The sequence below is a fragment of the Glycine max genome, chromosome 7 (genome assembly GCF_000004515.6).
Source record: "Glycine max cultivar Williams 82 chromosome 7, Glycine_max_v4.0, whole genome shotgun sequence".
Classification (NCBI taxonomy): Eukaryota; Viridiplantae; Streptophyta; class Magnoliopsida; order Fabales; family Fabaceae; genus Glycine; species Glycine max.
In genome coordinates this window covers 13,253,582-13,272,188 of record NC_038243.2, presented here as the reverse complement: position 1 = coordinate 13,272,188, position 18,607 = coordinate 13,253,582, and the positions used below count along the sequence as shown (strand labels likewise).

The 18,607-nt window shown below is 33.9% G+C and overlaps 1 protein-coding gene across 1 annotated transcript; it reads left to right on the top strand.

The window, feature by feature from the left end:
- The first annotated feature begins 4,278 nt into the window (after positions 1-4,278).
- On the top strand, positions 4,279-8,164 carry LOC106799237 (uncharacterized). The gene is made up of 3 exons (XM_014777423.1): positions 4,279-4,524; positions 7,507-7,683; positions 7,919-8,164. Exons 1-3 carry the CDS (start codon positions 4,279-4,281, stop codon positions 8,162-8,164), a joined length of 669 nt encoding a protein of 222 aa, XP_014632909.1.
- Positions 8,165-18,607: the final 10,443 nt, after the last annotated feature.

The following is an 18,607-nucleotide window of genomic DNA, read 5'->3' as shown; positions in this document are numbered from 1 at the left end:
GTGATTCATCAGAGGATGAGAGTTCTGAATCAACACAAGGTACCAATTAAAATCGACTTTATCAAATTAATTTTCAGCATTATAATGCTATAATCTAATCTAAATGCAATTTTCATAGGCTGTGTTTCAATTTCTTCACCTGAAAACCAAAATTATATGTCCTCAGCTAATGACCCCGCAATTAATAGAGAAGGTAACGATTAATATTCATAAACACTATGTTATTAGCTTACTGTCGAATATCTTTCACTGTACAAAACTGCTTTTGTTTATCGTGTTTCAATTTACATGTTTTCCTAAAAAAATTTCAATGACCAACCTCACTTTGCCATATGTCATTAAATTATTTCAGGATATTCTGATCTTGGTGACCAACTCATGCAGGGTAGTCACTGTAATGAAAATATGTGGTATGATGAAAGAGTCTCAAAAGATAAAAGAACTACAAATCCAAGATTCAGTTTATGTTGTGGAAATGGCAAAGTTGAACTTCCATTGTTACAGAATCCACCTAAATATCTCTACCAACTTTTGTATGATCATGGTACATCTGATAGTAAAAATTACCAACATAACATAAGGACGTATAACATGATGTTTGTCTTTACTTCTGCCGGTATTAAGTTTGACAAATCAATTAATCATTCAAGAGGACCTCCTACAATAAGAATTCAAGGTCAACCATGTCATTAAATAGGTAGCATGTTACCAATGCCTGGGAAAGAACCAAAATTTGCACAATTGTATATCTTTGACACAGAAAATGAAGTGCAAAATAGGATTAATGCAATAAGGTAGTTAGTATTTCATTGTTATTATTATAAATGCACAACATTGATCAACAATCTTACATTTAAACAGAATTCAATTGTTTATTCTACATTACTAATCTTGCAATCATCGTATATATAATTGTTTGCTTTGTTCAGCAGTCCACATAATCAAATTCAAGAACACATTGTTTCACAACTTAGTGAGATGCTGGATGAATTCAACGTGCATGCAAAAACTTTCAGGATGGTGAGAGATAGATTGCGGGATGTTCAAGTGGATAATATCAAGTTGAAATTGATTGCTAATTGTGAGAAAGATGGTCGTACATATAATGTACCTACTGTTCCTGAAGTTGCAGCACTAATAGTAGGCGATTTTGATGCAAATTCAAAAAGAGATATTATTATTGAAACTCAGCATGGACAACTACAAAGGATCCATGAATTACATTCTAGCTATCTAGCTCTACAATACCTTCTCTTATTTCCTTACGGGGAAGATGGATATAGACCTGATATTATACAAAGCAGTCGATCAGATGGTAAGAAAAGGAAAAGAAATCTTTTACAATGAGGGAGTGGTTTTGTTATAGGCTACAATGCAGATCAAATGAGTCTGAGACTTTGTTGAATTCTAGGAGACTATTCCAACAATTTGTTGTTGAGGGGTATACTATGGTTGAGTCAGAAAGACTTTCTTACATTAGAAACAACCCTAAAAAACTTCGAGTTGACAAGTTTTGTAGCTTACAACAGTCATTGGATGATGGAAGCAGGAAAGGCCTAAATAAAGGTAAAAGAGTCATTTTGCCTTTAACTTTTATTGGCAGTCCGCGCTATATGATTCAACTTTATTTTGATGGTATGGCCATATGTAGCCATGTGGGCTTCCCAAATCTGTTTATTACTTTAACCTGCAATCCAAACTGGCCTGAAATCCATAGATTGCTAAATCCGTTGAATCTGAAAGCAGCAGATAGGCCAGACATAATCTCCAGAGTCTTCAAACTAAAGTATGAACAAATGCTTATGGACCTGACAAAGAAGCACATGCTAGGCAAAGTTACTGCATGTAAGTTGATTCTAAGTTTGGTGAATTTATATTATGTGTGACATTGTTATTTTACATTGCCAATATTAATCACACAATCATATCTAATAACTTTAATTGTTGTCTATTAACAGACTTACTAATAAATTACATATATGTATACAATAGAATTTCAAAAACGAGGGCTGCCTCATGTCCATTTGTTGCTTTTTTTACATCCTGATAACAAATACCCATCCTCAGATGAAATTGATCAAATTATATCAGCAAAGATACCTTCACAGCAAGATGATCCAGAACTGTATTTATTAGTAAAAAACCATATGGTTCATGGTCCATGTGGAACTCTGAATCCTGGATCTCCATGCATGAAAGGAGGCAAGTGTAGTTGTTTCTATCCTAAAATGTTCCAGCCGCATACTGTTTTAGATTCTGATGGTTTTCCAATCTATCGTAGAAGAAACAATGGTAATGCAATTAAGAAAAATGGTGTTATAATTGATAACAGGTATATTGTACCTTACAATCCAAGATTGCTGAGAAAATACCAAGCACATATCAATATTGAATGGTGTAACCAAAGCACTTCTATCAAATATTTATTTAAGTACATCAACAAGGGATATGATAGAGTGACTGCTGTTTTGATTCATGAAGATAACGATCAAACTGAGAATGGTGGCACTCATAATGATGAGATCAAAGAATATCTAGATTGCAGGTATTATTAAAACTTGATCTCTAATTTATCTGATCATCATTGTTATAACAACTACTTTTATCTTCCTAACAGATACATATGTCCCTGTGAATCTACTTGGAGAATCTTTGGATTTCCAATACATGGTAGAAAACCTGTTGTTGAAAGATTACACTTCTATCTTCGAGGCCAACATAGTGTTCTCTACGAAGACCATGATGATATTAATGATGTATTGTCTAAGCCAAGTATCTCTGATTCAAAGTTTATTTCATGGATGAACACCAACCAAAATTTTGTTGAAGGGAGAAATCTTACTTATGCAAAATTTGTTTTTAAGTTTGTATACAATCAGAAGAAAAGATGTTGGCACCTTAGGAAGAAAGGCTATACCATTGGCAGATTACTATGGGTTCCACCAATTACATGGGAATTATTTTATTTGAGAATGATGCTTACTGTTTGTAAAGGAGCTACCCCATTTGAGGATTTAAGAACAGTTGATAATGTTCAGTATTTTACATATAAAGAAGCATGTTTTGCTATGGGATTTTTACAAGATGATAAAGAATTTATTGAGGCAATCAAGGAAGCAAAAGACTGGGGTTCAACACATTATATAAGAAAGCTATTTGTGTTGTTACTTTTAACTGCAACAATGAGCAAACCTGAACAAGTTTGGGACCAAACTTGGCATTGGATGGCTAATGACATTGTCTATAATTATAAAAAATCATCAACAACTCCAGGTTGGTGCTAATTTCCCATCAGACAAATCAATATTGATACGACACATAATTTGACTTTTTTTCCCTTTTGTGTATTAGCATTACAACTTGATGATATAACTCTTCAAAATTTGGTCTTGCTTAAAATTGAAGAACTGCTGCAAGCAAATCAAAGATCGCTTACTATCCTTCAATGCCATATCCAGAGGATGCGAATTGTCTAGCTTACCTAGACAATAGCCTTATATTAGCTAAACTCAACTACAACAATGAAGAACGTAGATCAGAGTTTGAACATCTATTTTCTCACATGACAGGTACATTAACTACAGAGCAATTTACCCCTCTAAAAATTATTATGTGCATTTCCTTCTTAGCTTTTCTCATCTATAAATTAGTATTTTAACTTCATTCATTTTTCTTTAAATCTAACACCACATATCAATGATTCCAGACGAACAAGCTTCAATTTACAACCAGATTGTTGAAGCTGTTAATAAAGATGAAGGTGGTATGTTTTTTCTCTATGGATATGGAGGTACAGGAAAAACATACATTTGGAAAACACTTGCAAGTTCACTGAGAGCTGACAATAAAATTGTAATAATAGTGGCCTCTAGCGGCATAGCTTTTCTGCTATTGCCTAGAGGTAGAACTGCATATTCAAAATTTAAAATTCCATTTCCAGTTTTTGAAGACTCAACTTGCAATATCCATCAAGGAACTCAATTAGCTGAACTATTAAATCAGACAAGTCTGATCATTTGGGATGAAGCACCCATGACTCACAAATTATGTTTTGAGGCACTTGATCACAGTCTTAGAGATATCATCAAACACAACTCAAAGGACAATAAAATCTTTGGAGTTAAAGTCATGGTCTTTGGTGGAGATTTCCGGCAGATCCTGCCAGTCATTCCAAGAGGTAGCCGCTCCGATATTGTTAACGCAACAATTAATTCCTCTTATCTATGAGATCATTGTCAGATCTTGAGACTGACAAAAAACATGTGTTTACAAAACAACATGCAAGCAACATATCAAGAAGAAACTGCAGCTTTTGCACAGTGGATTATAGATATTGGTGATGGTATTATTGGAGATGAAAATGATGGCTATGCTACTATTGAAATTTCACAGGAACTATTAATCACAAAATATAATGATCCTATTCATAGTATAATTAGCTCTACATTTCCAGATCTATCTCATCATCACAATGATCCTGAATACTTCCAAACCAGAGCAATATTAGCTTCTACAAATGAAACAGTACAACAAGTTAATGATTATATGCTTACAATGATACCGGGTAATCATATAGTAAATTATCTTATTTTGTTTTTCATCTTTTAATCAACTTTCTTGGATTTTACATTTTTGGTTGATGAATTTGCTTTTTTATGTCTAAAATATTGATAGGTGAACAAATGGAATATCTAAGCTCTGATTCAGTTGACAAATCCGAAACCATTGAAAGTTGTCATTTCCGCTCACTGACAACTGAATTTCTGAATTCATTGACAACATCTGGCTTACCCAATCACTGTCTCAAACTCAAGATTGGAACACCAATAATGCTATTAAGGAACTTAGACCAAACTCAAAAGTTGTGTAACAGTACTAGGTTAATTATCACAAGACTAGCAAAACATGTTATCGCAGCTGACATAATTTCTGGGACAAATATCGGAGATCATGTTTATATCCCACGAATGTCTATGTCGCCTTCACAGTCACCATGGCCTTTTAAGCTATTGAGGAGACAATTTCCGATAATGCTTCCTTATGCCATGACAATTAATAAATCCCAAGAACAATTACTATCTTCAGTTGGACTTTACTTGCCAAAACCAGTTTTTTCGCATGGCCAACTATATGTTGCATTATCAAGAGTCAAGTCAAAGAAAGGACTTCGAATTTTAATACATGATCAGAACAAAAAAAAAAAAACTTCAACCACGAATATGGTTTTCAAGGAGGTCTTTACAAATATTAGAAGGTAAATCCAATTTATTTCCGATTGCAAATTTAATTCTAACCACAACTGTATTTGCTTCTTACTCATATGATCTCTGATATACAATTAAAACATCATCAAATGAGCCAATCTATAATTCATTAATTTTTAAAAACCAGTCTTCCTTTATGGAGTGCATTTTCTTATTTATTGCATTTTAAATTTTCATCCCTTTTCATGAACTCCAAATTAACCATTTCTTTCATGAATTGCACAAAAGAAAATAAAATGTTTATCTCAATTTAAATGCTACCATTCAGCAAATGAATTCTATATGTTACTCTGGCTGTTTTCCTAGGATGATACACTTATTATTATTCTTTTAGTAGAACCATTTATCTTTTCTTAGATAATCAATTGGCCTTGCAAAATATTATCTATGCCAAATCATTATCGACTTCAGCATTAGACAGGTCATTCATCTGATGATGCAAATTGTATTTATAACAATAGAACAAATTAACTTACTCTTTGTTATATTCAGCAATAAAAATACCTCTTCACTGCCTCCACCACCACAGTCTTTCATACTTATCATTCTGCCAATTCATGTCCGATCTTTGAACGGAACATTCAATACTCCACAGTTCCCAAACCACTTAACTTGTCGTCACTTACACCCCCCCGAAAAGCAATGACCCTTCCATCACCCACTACTTTACATCATCAGACCATGCTTCGTTTCTCTACCACCTTCATTTCAACTCTAACCAAATTATTCTCTCAAAGCGACTAGCATCATGTCTCCCGCTTCATCGACTGCCTCAAGCAAGGTAAGCCTAAACCCAAACCTGACTGCATGTTCATTCATTTCCTAATTTTTTCCTTGCATTTGGTTACATTTTTTATCCATATCCCTAACCAAAATTCAACATCTTGTCATCTATGTTTGTAAGTTTTTGAATTCCAATTTAGGACAGACATATTGAACAATTCTACGTTTGAATCCATGATTGTCTCACTCAACTTTCTTTCCTGTGGCAAAGCCCTAATTCAATTTTCCCTGCTTCTGCTTCATTTATTTGTGCCCATTGTCTTAGGTTTCTTGCATACTACGTTATCATCTATCTTACCCTTTAGATATTAGTAATGTTTAAATCATATTTTTGTCCCTCACACTTTTTGCATTCATGTTGCCCTTTTATCGCAATGCATGTTCTATTTGGACATTTTGTTGATACTAATTCAAAAACCTGTTCCGCTGATTCTGATGTTCTATTGTTAAATAGATAGTAAGAAATTTAAATATTAATTTGATTTTCTTCATTGCTAACGAATCCTGAAAATTATTCAATAATTTTGAATGATGCTACTATATTGTCACTGTCAATGAACCATAGGTAGCATGTCATCTAGAATAACATTTGACTCATGCATGTAGGAAAAAACAGCCTACGCATATCCTGTGCGATTATACCCCATCCTAAACAAAACAGAAACAATATTAAGTTAAACCTTTTTAAATGCCTATTAAATTTCCTAGCATTCTATTACCATTATTTCCAACTATTGTATTAAGATTCTAAGTAGTTCGGTCATATACATGATCTATTACATTGTTTTTATAATGCTGACTCTGCCCTTTCAAATTTTATTGCCTTTGGTCCTTAATTAGTGTTATGAAGTGTATTTTCTTATTTGTTCGATCATTTATAATCCTGATCCTGCTCTTTCAAACTTTCTTGCTTTTGGCCTTTAATTTGAATCATGAAATGCATTTTCTTATCTGTTCGATCATATGATCTCTGATTAAGAACTTTTGTTGCTACTGTATTTGCTTTTGCTGCATTTTCTGATCTCTATTTTATTTTCTTTAGCCATCGTTTGATCTTTGACTTTCGCTACTCTGCATGAATTATGCATGTTCTGTATTCCTTATTTTCATGTCTTGCATCTAATTTGATGCGTGTTATATTATATGCATCTTCTCTTATCTTGTTTTAATTATCCTAAATTAGAACTGTTAAATCCAATTACTACTACATTGCAGCAACGCCCCAATTTAGACCTGCAGACAATTAAATTATTCAATATACATGTTTTTTAAATGCTAAGTCCATTTTTTTCTCATTGCACTGCAGTTGAGATTGCCTGCTATCAGACAACCATAGATATTGCAATTTAAAGCTGCCTTCCATTGTGACAAGGTTAAATCAAAACCTTCATTTCCATATTTTATCCTTTGTGCTTCTGATATTGTTTTTCCTTTTTTAAATACTTTTTTCCCATTGCAGGACGCCATAGAAATACCAGGCTTCTATCAGCGCCAATGGCTACCAAATTATCCTGAAATTGTTGAATTTAAGTATGATGGGGAAACCTACGAAATTCAAGTCAGACAACACAATGGAAAACTTTACTTTGCTGATGGCCTAACAAGATTGAGGATAGAACTCCAGATTTATGAATCTGTGATGATAAATTTCCTGGCCTGCGACCACCCTTCAAAATTTGACCTCCACTTCACTCCACCATTAGACCAGTAGAAATGCAAAAGGCGCCGTGCAACAAGAAAACACATCTGGACATATGAAATCACCCAATCAATGCTAGGCGCACCATATCCACGGGTAAAATATTCATATCCATTTATATCTTCTATACAAATATTAATTTCAATGCCTAACTCTTTTTTTTTTCCTACAGCAACTTCCAGCCTCTGTCACACAATGCCTAATCCACTGTGGTGATCATATGACAATTCTCAGAAGATTCGGACCTCCACTGCAATGGAATGTAGTTGGGCTCGACAAAGACATTGGTGATAAGTATGTCAGTCTCCCTTGGTATAAATTCCTTCAAGAAGGTGATTTTAACCATGGAGACGAGCTCTCATTCTACTATAGGCGTGTTGAGAAGATCTGGGAATTGATTGGGATGATAGTGATATAGATTAGGAAAATCTATGGTGTCATTTTGCAAAACAATGTTTATGTTTATTTTCGATGTCTTTATATTTATCTTCAAACAATTTGACATTACAACTATTTAATATGAATGCTACTTCTTTTATCTTTTTACAATGTCTTTTTTATTATTCTTCCATCGAAAATCATTTAGACAAAAGACCCGTGCATGCGCACGGGTTACCGACTAGTATTAATATATACACTATTTATTTTAATATATATATATATATATATATATATATATATATATATATATATATATTAATTTTCAGTTAAATATTGATATGCATGTAGCAATATATTAAAATAAAAATTACATATAAAATATAATTCATAGTCATATTTTTTTTATATAAAAGCAAGTATTTAATTCACCGGATGAACTATTTGTCGACAATCACATTAATATTTAAATTATTACGGTGAATTTATGTTTTTATTATAATAATTTTAGTTTGAATGTAATATTTAAATTTTTTCTTTTCTTATTTAAATAATTAATTAAATATTTTATTTTACGAACATAGAAAGTATGAAAAAAGAATAATAAATCAGGATAAATATTTTTGACGAAAGTATAAAGAAAAAATTTAACAAATTATACATTACACAAAATTCACATAAAGGTTTTAAAATATTCTGCGTACAATGCATAATTCAAAATCTAGTTAGTATAAACGTTATTAAATTTGTCATGTATGGTAGTTTGAATGGCATTGTAGTATTAATGTATACAATATGTATTTTTTTTAAAATAATTAAACAATTATTAAAAAAAATGACAGTTTCAACTGTTAATTATTTAGAGTAGATAACATTATATATATATATATATATCTATATATATATATATTAAGAATGTAAATGTAAATAATTTTTATATTATCAATTAATTATTTTTATAATTATATATACTAACAATCATTATAGTAAGTTTATTGATTTTTATAATGATTATTTTAAATAATTGGAAAGAAAATTTTTTTATCTATAATAATTTCTATTCAATTTAAATAAAATTGTGTCAAAAAAATTATTTTTCAGTAGAGAAAAATAATAATTACTTTATACTTAAATTTTTATTAGTAAAAATTATATTTAATATGATTTTTAATTTATTGATAGTCTATAAATTTTTATCCTAACAATAGATTAAACTCGTATAATTATTTGAATAAAGATATAAAAAATTGTGGAAAAAAGTGATAGAAAGGGGAGCACCCAATGCCCAACATGACTAGGCAAGCTGTCAATAACACATTGTGATTGACAATTTCTAGAACACTAATACAGAAATCCAAATCAAAATCGTAATTCACTTACAATTACTCAATTAGTCCTTAAGTCACCAGTTACTCACCAAGTAAAAACAAAGTGATTTAATTCATTTAAAATTTATTTGATAAGATAAATTTAACGATGTTTTTGGACTATAAGACATTTTGTAGGAAAAAAAGTTTTTAATTTTGGGAATCTTGGATTTAGAATCTTAGATTTCTGGAAAATAATATTTTTTGAGAATTTTTTAAGAATTTTTTTTAGAAAAACTTTCTCATGAACAAGGTGAGAATTTTATTTTATTTTTAGCTTAATTTGTTTGTTACAGTAAAAATATCATATTATGTTTCTTTTATTAACATCATTAATAATTAAATTAACTAGTAAAAATATTATATAATTTTTCAATTTCTATAAAATTTAATCAAATAAATTTTACTTATTTTTAAGATTCATGATTCCTAGAGATCATGATTCCCAAACATAAAAAAAAAAAAAAAAAATTATCCCTACGAAGCGCCTCATGTTTTCATTCAAATGATAAGGGTTAAAAATGAGTATTTATATACTACTTTTTATGATTTTTTTAAATATTTTAATATTTTATAAAAAATAATAAATGGAAAATAATATAATCATTTTATTTTTTTAATAAGTAGAAAGATTAATAAAAACAAAATAATTGAAGGATTTAAAATTATTCTTTTTTAATTTCATAAAATTATTCTTAAAAAACCTGAAAATTGAATTTGGGATAACATTATTGTTCTTAAAAGAAAGCAATAGCTTTGTCCCTTGGAAGTGTCGTTGGTTTAAATTCAACCCTTTTAATTTGTCTGCATTTGAATTGACGTAGTCATCCACCGCGGGAATGAATACAAAAAAATTATTTACTAAAAATAACTTAAACATAGTTTATTTGTGAATAATAATTTGGTCAACAGTAGTATAGTTTAAAGAAAGTTTTTTGGATTGCTCCAGCATATGTTATGACGTTGAACTAAACTCGGGTATAGAAAACTCTACTTGGGGCAAAATGACCAAAATGGGTCATTTTTACAAAATTTTTTTTTATCAAAATGGATCTCTTTTGATATTAATTACCGAGTGGGTCAGTTTTGCTCTGACTGGCGACACGTGACAGCGGGGGATTGGACATGCCCGCGGCTGGGCGTCACATATCACGCTCTGCACGCAGGTGCCCTGCTGACAGACGCGTTGACTAGCGCTGCTGCTGTTGACCGAAGCGCCTCGGGTCGCGCCCAGACCCAGACGCTTCCAGGTGCCCTTAAAGTGTGGTCCCCCCCCGCCCCCTAACACGAGGCCCCCCCTTGCCCCCTCCCCCACAAGGCTGTCCCACAAGGTTTCTTGGTTCCCCTTCTTGTTTTGGTTAGTAATTTTTTTAATGTTTTTAATTTATATAAATTGTCTTATTTTAATATTTATATGTTTTATTTTTTGTTGGTAGGCATTTTATGTATTTTAGTGAATTTGTTTGTAGAGATAAATATTGTTAGTTTTATAGTGTGTTAGATTTATTTTTTATTTTATAATAATATAAAAATCTTAATTATTGTTAAAGATAATTATAGATAATAATATTGTTATTTATGATTTGTCATTTAAATATTATATTATTGTTTTTGTTAATATTTAATGATATTAATTATAATTTATGTTATTTGTAATTGTAAGACTTTGTTGTTGTTGGGTTTATAATTTTAATTTTTAGAATATAATTTTAATCAAGATTGATAATAAATATTACTGTAATATTGTTATTGGGCGTATTTAACAAATAAAGGCATATTGTCATGTTTATTAAATTGCTCCCCCTTCAATAAAGGCGTATAATAAGATTGATAATAAATCTTCATGTAGTTTATTAAAGGCATATTCATTAAATTTTGTGTGTGTGTGTCAGTGTCATGTTTATTAAATTGCTCCCCCTTCAACAAAGGCGTATAATAAGATTGATAATAAATCTTCATGTAGTTTATTAAAGGCGTATTCGTTAAATTTTGTGTTTGTTTGTTTTAACAAAATAATTTTGAAGAAATTTTTTATTTCAATTTACTGTCATTATAATTCATTCATTTACTTAAATTACGTGTTCGTTTGTAAAATTTAAATTATGTATTTTTTTAGAATATTGTTTGCGTACGTACTTAGACTTTATTTATTATTTATGATATGTGTGATTATTAATTTTTTTTTCTATACAGGAGTTTTAATATGGCAAGTTCGTCATCTTTTACTCATTATGATGTGGCATCTGGACCATTAGAGGATGATTTATGGTGGATGCAAAAAAATCATATATCACAGCATATTTGGAATGATGCTGATGATAGGATGTTAAAAATCCGACAAGCTACACCATTGTACAATCATAAAGAAGCACCACCCGACGAAATTATTCCTCTGTTATAAGTTTCGGGTTTGTACCCGATAATAAAATTGGCGGAGTTGAAAGTAAATGGAGCATTAGTTAATGCTTTTATTGAAAGGTGGAGGCCAGAAACGCATACATTTCATTTGAAGTGTCCGGAGGCAACTATTACACTTCAAGATGTTTCTGTGCTACTTGGTATTTATGTGGATGGAAGACCTTTAATTGGAAATACGAATATTGACTGGTTTGAGTTGTGTCATGAATTATTGGGTGTCATGCCTGATGATGCTGCACTTGATGGGAAGTCACTTTTATTGAGTTGGTTGGCTTCTCAATTTGCAAATATTCATGATTTTACAGGCAACCAAGAAGGGCTTGAAAGATTTGCTCGTGCTTGGATCTTAAGATTCATAGGAGGAGTGATGTTTGTTGACAAAAGCAGCAAAAGGGTGCCAATGGGATATTTGCAATTTTTGAGAGACCTTAGAGAGTGCAGCAGTTATGCATGGGGAACTGCTCTGTTGGGTAATCTTTATAGAGAGATGTGCATCGCAACAGACTATAATGCTAAATCAATAGGCAGTTTCACTCTCTTGATTCAATTATGGGCATGGGAACGATGCCCAACGTTAGCCCCGTCGCTTATTCCTCCACAACAACAAAATGCACCACTTGCCTTCAGGTATACTTTCCTTTACTATTTTAAATTGATTATTAATAAATATGGTTGGTTGATGTTAATCATTATTTTATGTAACATTTTATTTTGTTATTTAATTTTTTGTGAAGATGATTGGGTGGTCAATTGCATCACATAGGCAATGACAATTTACTTGATTTTCGTCGTAAATTAGATGTCATGAAACGCGACGAGGTAACAATTTTGACGTTTGTTTATTAAATGATGTTGTAATTCTTAATTAATTTATTAAATTTAACTTTTATATGCAGTTTGTCTGGGTCCCTTATTCTGGACATGTGGAAATGAATTTGAGTCAAGTTTGTTTTATTGGGTCTGTATTATGGACATGTATCATACCACTTATTTGTTTTCAAAAAGTGGAATGGCACCAGCCGGATAGAGTTATGAGACAATTTGGAATGCAGCCGCCTATTCCGGGCCCAGTAATGCAATCCAACAACATACATGACTTGACATTAAAGGGAAAGGAAGGAAAAAATTGGATGCGACAAATGCAACCCGCGCTTAATGAATGGAATAGTCGCTATGAAAGGAGAGTAGAGCAAACGCCACCACAAACAGGGACCCTTAGTCTGAACTCTGAATATATGAGGTGGTACAGGCGTAAAACAAAAGTTTATGTTGACCCAAAACATGCAAGAAGAGGACTATTAGTATACATTGTTCATTATAATTTATAAAATAATGTTGCGCTTATTGAAGATTATTTTAATAACTATTCCTTTATTTTCTATGCAGGGTGAAATCGTCGAAACACTACATTTTATGGTGTCGCCTGTTGGGAGAAGGGTTTGTACTTTTGACGATTTACTGTCATGTATCGAGAAGATCACTCTTTTGTCTGACGAAGAGGATAGGATACTTGAGGCACATGAAGATGCTCCCCCTTCTCAGCCACAATTTGAACATCAACAGTTCAATATACTACAGCGCAGTGTGGAGACTCGAGGCTTAGTGCGACGTTGGGAAACTGTTGATGCAGCAACGTACAGTTTGCCTCCGATGCTAGAACGACAACATGGAATGTATTACACACCGCCGACATTCACCCAAGAACCATCGCAGATGCCGCCGATGTATTCATACCCACATGATTTTCAACTAGGGTATACTTTGACAGACATATTTGGATCCTCTCCTCCTTCAACGGGAACTCCTTCATTTACCCAAAGTGGTGAACTATCGACCCCAAATGCCCCTTTTGCTGGTCCGTGGAATGTACCTGGAGATATACCCGACATGGACGACTTATTAGGGGTCGATTTACGTCATGATTTCTCTACCGAGGCTGACCAAGTGGATGAAAGGGCAAATCGTAGAAGAAGAAATCCTGATAGGGCAGCTAGAAATTGGGACCGACCATGTGGGACTTCGTCGCGGCATCACAGACATAGTGATGATTGATTAATAATGGGTTTACATTTTTTCCACATGTTTTAACATTTTCATGTACTTTGTATTGTTTTTTTTTCATGTTTTAATATTGTCATGTACTTTGTATGGTTTTTTTCCATGTTAATTTAATATTATTGCCACTTTAACGTTTCAATCTTATTGTGCAATGCTTTTAAAATAAATAAAAATAAATAACGATAATGTCAATGACACATAATTATAACCAAATATTAAATTATTAAGTTACAAAAAAGTTGGTGGCCTATAATGCAAACATAAAACAAAAGTGATATCTAACGTAATTTAATGGCCAAATCAAAAAGTATTTTAAAACATTTTAGGATTTCAAAATGTATTTTAAGTGAAAATGTATTTTATTGAAAATGTACTTATATATACTTCAAAAAGAGAGAATAAAAAAATATAAAAAAAATAATAAATAATACTAATAATAAAAATTAAAAAAAAATAATTTTTTTTATCAAATATACAATTTAGAGTCTATAAATAATTTAACATAAAGTATAAATGATAAATAAATACTAGTAATAATGTTATTGAAATTTTGGGGTGGGGGTGTGGGAAGAAGGCTGGGGGGTGTGGGAAGAGGCTGGGGGGTGTGAGAAGAAGGCTGTGGAGGGGGTGTGGGAAGAAGGCTGTGGAGGGGGTGTGGGAAGAGGCTGGGGGGGTGTGGGGGGCGGGGGGGAGGCGCCTGGGCCCTGGGCACGACCCAAGGCGCCTCGGGCAGCAGCGCGTTGACTCGCGCCTGCCAGCTGGACGCGTCCAATCGCGACCCTGCCACGTGTCACCAATCCGCGAAAACGCCTTAAGGGGTAACGCTTTGTAGTAAAAAAAAGTGACCCCCTCGATAATTAATATCAAAAGAGACCCATTTTGATAAAAAAATTGTAAAAGTGACCCAGTTTGGTATTTTTGTCTGATACTTGACCTCCAAGATTAATGTATGGTATAAAAATTAGTTTAACTAATAAAATAGGTGATGCAATCCTCCCTAGGAAGGGACCAGTCACTAGAGTCATGAGCAAGAGACCCTAAGAGGATTGCTGCTGAAGAAAGTCCTAGGGTTCTCGTGAACCTCAAGGTAGATTTCTGAGTCCATGGGCCAAGGTCGGGTCCAATTATTTGTATACACATTAGACTAGGATGTCATTATATTTGATCCTTGTATTTAGGGCTCTATAATGTAGGTAGAGTATCCTATAAATATAGGATTTTTCAGCCTTGTATTTTAGGACACCTAGACTAGTTTTTGTATTAGGGGTAGTTTTGTAATTCCACATACACTAAGTGAATATTTGATGTGCGTGTTGGGAAATAAATTTAATTGAATTGGTAGAAGTCCAATACAATTAAATTTTAGAGGGGAATGTGAGTATTTGCTTACTACACCTCATTGTCACATCGTATAGTCACACTTTGTGCATGTTCTTCATGATTTACATGTCTCATGACACCTCATCACACTCAGTGGAGAATCTTGGAATTGATCTTGGATTAGTGGGCTGAACCATAACTAAAATTCACTAATCATAATTAGTTAAATTTTGACTCCAAAGTTTGACTCCACAAATTTAATTTTAAATTCAAGTGAAATTTGAATTGAAATTCAATTTCCCTCCAATTTTGTGTGACACTTAGGCTATAAATAGAGGTCATGTGTGTGCATTTTTTGAACTTTGATTATTTGAAAATTAAACTTCAGATTTTAGAGCTGTTTTAGAGCATAAAATTTCGTGCTCTCCTCTTCCTCTCCCTTCATTTATCTCCTTCTTCCTCCAAGCTCTTATTCATGGTCTCCTATGGTGGTGAGCTTCTTCTAGACTCATCTTCTCCTTGAAGTGGCGTCTCCTCTCTCTCTTCCTTCTCCATTTCGTTGTCATTCATCTTCCAAGAAGTAAAGGAATCCATTGATGAAAAAGATCATAGACCTACAAGCTCCAATGGAACTTACATCAATAGGTGCTTGTATTTTTTTAGCATATAGATTAGGATTTATTTTTTGTCTATGTATAAAAAATATATTAGAAAAAAATTCAATTTAATACTTGAAAAAATATTAGTCTTCATTTGTTTAAACATAGATTAGTTTATTTTTTAGAGACACGTATAAGTTTGTTCATTTTTTATAAAATATGTATTTTAATCCTTATATTTTTAGTAAAAATTGGTGTTAGTAATTGTAATTTAATTTTTTATCAAATTGGTTCATTAACTTCAAAAAAATAGTTATTTTTGTGCCTTATCACAAATGAGTGAGAAGGTCCAGTTGTAAAGTTTATGTAATTAATATAATATAGAGTTGGCCAACGTCAGGATGGACGTGGTTAAAATGACTTCACGATCTCGCACGTCAGACTGAGAGTACCCTTTGTTAGGAGGACAAGAGGGAGGATCTACAAAACAAAGGACTCTGACACTTAAGTAAGTACGTGAGTAGGGTGAGAATGAAAGATGAAAAGGGTGAGATAGAACCTAGTACTTATAGAGTGGAGTGGGAGTTGTGTATCCTTGTTTGTAGGGACTATTATGGTGTTGTAATAATCATTGCAGATAATTACTAATTTGTAGATGATAGCAAGTAGATAATTGAAGCTTACAAATAATTGAATATCCGCCATGTCATAAGGAGGTTGCAATATTATCATTAATATTCAAATAATGAAGTGCTTAAAGATAACTTGTCGGTTTAGGAGCCCAACTGCTAAGGGTGATGCGTCTGTGCTCTTGTGCCAGGGTTGACATGGAAGGCTGATGTGTGTATTGGAGTGCCACGTCACTTGCCACGTCCACTTTGTAGACCCTGGACAGTACATAAGCCCCTAAGCTTTGAGCTAGCTTGTAGGCGAAAGACGTTGTCTAATGTCAAGGGAGATTATCAAGTGTCGAGGGTAGTGGCCTTGACAAGTATAAGGGTCGCAAGTTTGTTGAGCCCCCAAGCATGGACAACTATTGTCTGGGTTGTTGTTATTAAGTTATCCAGGGAGGACATGCTTTTGGTTTTGCAGGTGAAATCAGACGTGTCAGGTGAGTGGAGTCCTTGCATTTGACAAATCTACCATTTTCTGACTGTTGGAGAACGTATTAAAGACAAGCATTTTGTTTGCCTTTTTTGCTACAGGCGAGTGCAGTGCATGCACGTTACTCATGCATATGTGTCACCCATGGAGTGGATACGTACTGGAGACGCAGTACGTGGGTGAGTGGGACTACATCGTGGTGCAAACTTTTGGGGTGTCATTTTAGCTCCCGCCAATTACCAAAGAGTTGCGCCCTCTTTAAATGGAGTATACATTTGATTTGTGATCACCGTTACTTTGAATTTCTACTTCCTTTCTCCTAAAACTTCTTTGCCTTCTACTCATAATTTGGGATTCTCCTTTGTTTGTCTTCTTCATTCTTAAGGTACACCTTCTCTTCATCATGTCTTTCATTTCTGACTTCGTCATGGGTATGGGTGGTAATGACTCTGGGGTTCGATTCAGCAACCCCTCGGAGGAGGAAACTTGCGATGGAGCTTCTAATAGCAAGTCATCTTTTTTTCAAAGGATCGTGGGCTCCTACCATGTTGGTGGGGATACTTCTCGCCTTCGTATGAGGGCACAACCTTTTACTAATTCTCTGGATAGGGAACTCATTCCAGTCACCACGATCATTCCCCTTTCTACTTTTGGTGGAGCAAGAAGTAGTGGTCACGGGGACGTTAGGGCTTCCCTTAGTGTGCGGCGTAGCCACAGTGTTGGGTCTTTATCGTCCCCTCCTGCTGTTGTTGGCAATGAGTGAGTGAGGGATGATGTTTTGAAATATCGATCCCTTATTACCTTTGCAGCAAGCGTCGCTGCTCTACAACGTCAATTGAGGTTGACAGACCCCGAGGATTCTTGGAAGATTGTCATCCAAGCTTACAAGAGTGATGATTTTCCCTTTATGAGGGCGATGTTGAGTTATCCACCCTTCTTTTTTATGTACCATTGTCTCTTCGAGGTCTTGGGGGCTGATTTTCCCCTTGAACTCATTTCAATGTGTTCTGCTTGAGCACTTAAATATGGTACCCTCTCAACTTCACCTTAATAGTTGAGCCATGGTAAGGGCCTTCGAAGTCCTATGCCCCTTCTTCAACATCCTGCTTGTGCTTTTGTTTGTTTTGTAGATATCATGCGAGATTTTGCATGGAGGACTTTGGTCAAGCAGGGCAAACTTGCAGGTGGGATTGTGCCACCTTCTATCGATCCTCCTGTTGGAGAAGGGGGTTAACTTGCTACTAGGGTTGGCCCCAATGATGATGAAGTTGTTAAGGTCTCCCCCGACGTGTCTTTCTCTATTTTGGCTAAGAGGAAGCGTGATGATGACGCTGGGTGTCAAGTCGCAAAAAGTCAAGGGCTTATTTCAGCCTCCAAGCAAGGAGGTAAGCAGTAGGGTTGAAGTCCGGTTCGGGTCGCCCCTCCGGTTTGCGGGGTCCGCCTTTAGCTTTGTCAGTTGTCCAAGCGGCTACTCCTACTATTGCTACGGTTGTTTCTTCTACTCCTCCAACTCCTCCTTTTGTGTCTGTTTAGAAGGTTTTACTGTGATTACTACATCGGTCGCTTCCGCTAGTCCTGTCATGGCTCCGCCTTCCACCATCGTTGCACCCTTGCTGA